The sequence below is a fragment of the Eulemur rufifrons genome, chromosome 30 (genome assembly GCF_041146395.1).
Source record: "Eulemur rufifrons isolate Redbay chromosome 30, OSU_ERuf_1, whole genome shotgun sequence".
Lineage (NCBI taxonomy): Eukaryota > Metazoa > Chordata > Mammalia > Primates > Lemuridae > Eulemur > Eulemur rufifrons.
The window spans coordinates 56,356,650-56,363,980 of NC_091012.1; the positions used below are offsets into that span (position 1 = coordinate 56,356,650).

The following is a 7,331-nucleotide window of genomic DNA, read 5'->3' on the forward strand; positions in this document are numbered from 1 at the left end:
ATTACAGGCGTGAGCCACCGCGCCCAGCCACCACCCATGATTTTTTAGTATACTTTACCTCTCTCCCTGTGATGCCATCTTGACTTCAAGTTATTTTTTTCATGGTTCTGTTTCTCATTCTTTATTTCTTCATCGCTTCTGTTTTCTATCTTTCTAAGAATTATAATGTCATCTGTATTAAGAAATAAATAAAAGTGAAGAAAATGGAAAAAGCTAAATAAAAACAATGTGTCTCAAGCAAATAATTTATATCCTATCTCATCATATTTCAGAACACTTAAAAATTGGTAGCCTTAAAAATGATAATATTATAATAAAAATGAATGTGTAAAACAATAACAAAAGTAAAAAAATGCAGACATTTTAGGGTTAGTTTCCTGGAAAAAGAAAGAAAAATTCCTGTTAAACTTATGGTAATTTCATTTATGCAAAACCAAAATACTGTCAGATTGCAATAGCTCAAGGGGGAGAACATCTAAATATACGATTTAACTAAATGTTATTTCAGTTTCAGAGAAATACAGAGCAATAAATCACTGATTAAATGTAAGTGCTAGAAAATTAGTTACACATATTTTCTCCAAAATTAAGTTCACAGGGAGATACCACAGAGGAGAGGGACCTTGGTTATTTGAGTAGCAGGAATCAATCAGACTTTACTTTGAGTCAGGCATGTTCTTATGTACTCAAGTAGAGAGCACTTAGATGGCATGATTTGGATGATGGGAGACAGGTACAATCTGCTCTAAAATGCCTCTCCTAACATCTGGAATGGAAAGGTCTATAGGTGGGATGTTCTATCAGTGGATGAAAGCTTACTTAGGTTAAGATATCTTTAGAAATAAGCACAGGCTAGAGATTTGGAAGGAACAAGAGATTCTAAAAGAAAGAGGAGGAGCTGAAAAAGGCACAAGAGAGGCAGTTGGGTGCCAAAGATTAAACCACTCCTTTATTATTTTGCTTAGTACTAGTCCTGCCTCAAGTCTCTAAATATCTAATTCTGATTTTCTTTGAAATATCTGACATATCCAAAGGTAAAAGACAGTGTAAAGCTCAACAATCAATTGAGAGCTTTTGCTCTTTTTTTTAATAGAGACTTTTTTTCTTTCTTGAGAAACTGAAGACTTGGGTACATCAAATAAAACCAATTTCTGGGGGGAAATAAAACCCACAATAGAAAAAGAAGTTAACACTGTCAGAGTCACAGCAGAACCCAGAGAATATATTTATATAATCGAAAATTCTAGGCCGGGCGCGGTGGCTCACGCCTGTAATCCTAGCACTCTGGGAGGCCGAGGCGGGTGGATCGCTCAAGGTCAGGAGTTCAAGACCAGCCTGAGCAAGAGCGAGACCCCGTCTCTACTAAAAATAGAAAGAAATTATATGGCCAACTAAAAATCTATATAGAAAAAATTAGCCGGGCATGGTGGCACATGCCTGTAGTCCCAGCTACTTGGGAGGCTGAGGCAGTAGGATTGCTTAAGCCCAGGAGTCTGAGGTTGCTGTGAGCTAGGCTGATGCCACGGCACTCATTCTAGCCAGGGCAACAAAGCAACACTCTGTCTCAAAAAAAAAAAAAAGAAAAGAAAAATTCTAGGTGTTTCATAATTGACATTTTGATATAAAACGACCTATTAAATTTACAATTTGTAATTCTTGGTGTTGAGGTCCATAGGACAAGCTCAGAAGTCTTCAAACCTTGAGCTGATTAAGTACCATTTCTTGATAATCCCATTTTAAACCTTGGTTCTGTCTGTATCTCAGCAGTTATTGGTTGTAACATCTCCTGCAGACATAATCTTTAGTTTTCTGTTCCTTGTATTTCGTATGCATTCTCTCTTATTCTCTGTTTTTCTCTGTTCTGTTTCCCCAATATTCTACATTTAAAATCTGTACAGGCCGGGCGCGGTGGCTCACGCCTGTAATCCTAGCACTCTGGGAGGCCGAGGTGGGCGGATCGTTTGAGCTCAGGAGTTCGAGACCAGCCTGAGCAAGAGCGAGACCCCACCTCTACTAAAAATAGAAAGAAATTATATGGACAGCTAAAAATATATATAGAAAAAATTAGCCGGGCATGGTGGCGCCTGCCTGTAGTCCCAGCTACTCGGGAGGCTGAGACAGGAGGATCGCTTGAGCCCAGGAGTTTGAGGTTGCTGTGAGCTAGGCTGACGCCACGGCACTCACTCTAGCCTGGGCAACAGAGTGAGACTCTGTCTCAAAAAAAAAAAAAAATAAAAAAAAAAAATAAATAAAATAAAATAAAATAAAATAAAATCTGTACAAAGGTCTGTATAGATTTTTTTTCTCGTTACAGTATAAGAGAGTGTACGAACAGCATATCTTACAGGACACCACAGGAAGATTTTTAAATCTCCAACCTCCCCATCAAACCTGAAACAATCACTACCCGGTTTATAGGGACCCAATGAGATGGATGACTTCCTAAACAGGACAACAAAATTTCAGAGAGGAGAAAGTGAAAGCAAGCTCCTTCCTGAGTCAGTACCTTTCGCAATGACCTGAGGGAGTACTCTGGGATCAGTCTGTCTTGTGGCACTCAGAGACAATTTGTAGTGACTTTTAATTTTTCCACTCCTCAGAGTCACCAAAGATAATCCTAGTGGCTAGCTCTGTCTTAGAATCACTTGGTAGAGAACTGGTATGAAGCTATTATCGGGCCTGTTCTGAACCATATAGTACTATACAGGAATGCTATAGCATGGCTTTAAATCCTGTTAGGGGCCTCATTTGCCCGAAAGGACTTAAATCATTTGAAGTTTCAATAAAACCACCCTGCAATTCACATTATCCTTTTTAACTCAGGGATGAAATAAATGAAATGGCTCCAGAAATATCTAGAGACCTCTTCCCCTATAATCAAATCCTTCTCAGATTATTTTTTATCTTACACATAACACCATAAAGACAACTTCAGTCTTAGTGTTATCCTGGCAGTGCCACATTAATCCCATAGGATTTTTTGAATCCTTTCCCTTTGAATATATTACTGTATAGAAGCATTTTCCCATCTCAGTCTCAACCAATCCAAATAATATGACTTTTTATTACTATGATTGAACAAACATCAGAGAAAGAATAGAGAATAGCAGTAGTATTACACAAAGCAAAATGCTGCATATTTCATATGAAATGAGCTTTTTATAGACACGCCTGGCTGAATCATTCCCAAACAGGCTTTGCTGACATCAACTGGCACAGTTCACATTCAACAAATGGGTATAAGTTTCTATCTGCTACCTGACCAACAGCATCAAGCTATTTTGACTCACAGTAATTGTTCTAGAAGAAAAAAGGCAGAAATTTACTCTGGTATCCATCAAAATCTATAATAAGGAGAATCTGTGAGTCAATAGCACATTATTTTCTCACTTACTTAGCCCCACTCTAAGGCTGTTCACCACCCTGGACCACAAAAGATTTTGTTGCAGGGCTAAGATTTATGTTTTCTTCAAAATGGTCAATGCTTTCACCCAGTTTAGACTCACAAGTGATAGTATTGCCTTCCCTTTAAAATGTCAGCAACTCCGTAATATGGGTTCAGCTTTAATGACTACATCCATAGTTGCTATATAAAATGCATTACACTAAGAGGAAATTCAATTTTCTCTGTTATTTTTCCTTTTTTGTTGTATTTATTCCACAATTTAATTTCACATCAAAGGGATCATTTGTGCAAAGGAAGATAAACACATCCAAGTAGAGTACAGAAAAATACGTTTCACAATAGGCAACAGCAATTTGTTCTGACAGCCTGTAAGACAGAGAAATGAAACTCTGTTTAAAAGATGGAAAGGATGTCATGGGTATATTTCAGACTTGAAAATAATCACCCACACATTTCTCTCATTTAAACTGCCTCTTAAATCAGCTTTTCTGAAATAAGACTAAAATATAGCATTAACTAAACTATAGAGGCGGAAAGAAGCTGAAAATCCCTGAATTTGGAATGGAACCATTAACTGGGGAAAGTACCAATACCTCATTTTATAGATAGGAAAACTGAAACCAGAGAGGAGAAATGACTTGTCCAAGGTTAGCTGATGAAACAACTGGGATTAGAACATAAATCTCCTGAACATAAAGGGCTTTGAAAGTCATGCTAAGATTTTAAAATTTTATCCTAGAGGTCAGTGATTCTCTACCATGGCTGTGCATCAGAATCACTTGGGGATTAAACGGTTAAAATACAGGACCCCTATTCAAGATTATGACTCCTTAGGGCTGGACTGGGACTCAAGTATCTGTATTTTTTTTAAGAAATCCTCCAAGTAATTCTGATGTTCAGCCAGGATTGCAAACAGCTACCCTGAATGATGAAGAACCTTGAAGAATATAGGACTGAGATTATGAAAATGATGGTTTGGGGAAATGTCAATTTGTGATTGGCAGTAGATTGGAGAATAGAGTGAGACTACAAAAACTAAAACTAGTTCTTTTAGGGGGAGGCAGATGGATTGCAATAGTCTAAGAGTGAAGAGATAAAAATTTATACTAGGATGGTGTCAGGAAAAAAGTACAAGAACAAGAAGTTCTCTTCCTATCCACCTCAGATGCAACAGGAACATTAACTGCAGAGACCTCCACAGCCTCATTCCTTTCTACCCATCCCCCTTGCAAGCAGAAAGCTCTTCCCCCACAGCTCACAGTATTCTCACTGGACCACCAGTCATCAAAGACCTCTCCAGGTCACAAAGGAAATGAAGCCAAACTGGGAAGGAGGAGCAACCCATAGAGAGATATCTTTAAAACTATGGCAGAGTGAGATGCCTTCCTAGAATTCTCAGTTTGACCCTGAAACACATTACTGCATAAAATATTATTATAAATGGTTGCTACAATCTGAATATCAGTACCATATCTTTGCTATATGTGCATCAAATACACTTGTGTATTACCCTAGAAACCTACTCACCCTTTATAATATTTCTATAGGAGAAATTCTTTACATATCCAACAGCTGGCATACAAATTAGGTATTGGAACATAACAATACATTTACCAGCTGTGACTTGCCTTTATATTATTAAGTATCAACTGAATGACATAGAGAATAAATGCTCCAGAACTGAAGAAAAAAACCCAACTACTGTGTACTGGAACAGCTGCAAAATCCTTGTGACTGAGGTGGGTGGGATATGTAGAATTTGAATGAGGGGAAAGATCTGGGCACTCCAGGAAAGAGAAACCAGGACAAAAAGAGGCTTAGAGTCAGGAATTAATATAGTATGTTCAGGGAGAAGATCAGCTTGGCTTGAATGGAAGATTAAGGCTACAGACTTCTGAGGGGAAAGGTTAGACAGATAAGATAGATAAAAGTGATGAAAAGCCTTGAGTATCAACACCTTAGTATACAGTAAGGGAGAGAAGCTAAGGCACAAATAGTGAGGGTAACAGACACCTTATAGGGGGAGAATCCCATATAAACTCTAGCATAGTGTCATGTCAATGTACCAGATAACAAGCACTAACTGAGAGAATCTTATGAGCCTGGCAATAAGCTAGGTATCACAAGAAATCAAGAAATTGATCAATGCTTTTCTTCTTATTATTAATATTTCAGCATATTGTCGGGGTACAAAAGTTTAGGTTACGTATATTGCCCTTGGCCGCCACCCCCCCCCCCGCCCCCCAGTCAGAGCTTCAAACGTGTCCATCCCGTAGACGGTGCGCATCACACTCATTATGTATGTATACACCCATCCCCTCCACCACCCACATCTCCCCGACATCCAATCACTGTTATTCCTAAATGTGCTCTTAGGTGATGGTCAGTGAAACCAATTTGATGGTGAGTACATGTGGTGCTCATTTTTCCATTCTTGGGACACTTCACTTAGTAGAATGGGTTCCAACTCTATCCAGGAAAATACAAGAGGTACTATATCACCATTGTTTCTGATAGCTGAGTAGTACTCCATGGTTCAAAGCTTTTTTTTTTTTTTTTTTTTTTTTTTTTTTGAGACAGAGTCTCACTCTGTTGCCCAGGCTAGAGTGAGTGCCATGGCGTCAGCCTAGCTCACAGCAACCTCAAACTCCTGAGCTCAAGCGATCCTCCTGTCTCAGCCTCCCGAGTAGCTGGGACTACGGGCATGCACCACCATGCCCGGCTAATTTTTTCTATATATATTTTTAGCTGTCCATATAATTTCTTTCTATTTTTAGTAGAGATGGGGTCTCGCTCTTGCTCAGGCTGGTCTTGAACTCCTGAGCTCAAACGATCCGCCCACCTCGGCCTCCCAGAGTGCTAGGATTACAGGCGTGAGCCACCGCGCCCGGCCCAAAGCTTTTTTTTTAATTTTTTTTTTTTTTTTTTTAGAGATGGATCTTACTCTTTTGCCTGGAGTGCAGTGGCACCATCATAGCTCACTGCAACCTCCAACACCTGGGTTCAAGCGATCCTCTCACCTCATCCTCCCGAATAGCTGGGACTACAACTACAGGCCACCACGTCTGGTTATTTTTTTAAGTATTATTTTTTGTAGAGACAGGGTCTCACTATGTTTCCCAGGCTGGTCTTGAACTCCTGGCCTCAAGTGGTCCTTGTGCCTCAGCCTCCCAAAGTGCTGGGATTAGAGGCATGAGCCACCGTGCCTGGCCAGATCAATGCTTTTAAATCATAGATAATTTACATGATTGTTGCACAGCTATTTGAAAGTAATTATTTTTATTTCATTATTGGCTGTTATCTAATAATTTTTATTTCATTATTGGCCGTCTTTATAAGCTAAGTCCACATTTTAAAAGAAAACTTGTTTTAGCAAAAGCTGTAAAGCTGCCTAAACCAAAAAAAGAGAACAAAGAAAATGTGAATGACGGGTGCATTTAATGTAACAATCTTTAAAAGCAAATATGTTTGTTATTTTCCAAAGTAAGTTCTGTGTGGCTTCCAATAAAATGGAAAAGCTTTGCATAAAACAGATCTTTCACCTCATTTCTTGCCAAATGCTGATTACTCCATTTCTCTTTGCACTTACAACACTGATATGGTGTCACCTCAGGACAAGACTGTACGGCATAGTATTCATCTAAACTCATGCTGAGTCCAGACATCCGTATTTAAAATGTCAAAGGTGATGAAAGTCAAGTGAGTAGGAAATTTTAATTGTAAAGGTACTTCAGATTCAAAAGGGAAAAAAATATATATTTCAGCTAAATAATCTTGAACATCCATTCTATGCTATATTTTCTGGAAATAAATGTAGTGTTTAGGATTTCATAAATGTTTCATATCAAATTCACAAATGTTCAAATTGAAATATAATTGAAAAAGAATGGTATGAGGAAAAGATACCTATGCCTCCAACTTAGAA

At 38.5% G+C, this 7,331-nt stretch overlaps 1 protein-coding gene across 1 annotated transcript in view; it reads right to left on the reverse strand.

The window, feature by feature from the left end:
* The window catches only part of LUZP4 (leucine zipper protein 4), a 40,730-nt gene extending 33,659 nt beyond the window's left edge, over positions 1-7,071 (reverse strand). The window contains 2 exon segments of the mRNA XM_069464212.1: positions 59-172; positions 6,996-7,071. Coding sequence (XP_069320313.1) covers positions 59-172; positions 6,996-7,071 — 190 coding nt within the window.
* Positions 7,072-7,331: the final 260 nt, after the last annotated feature.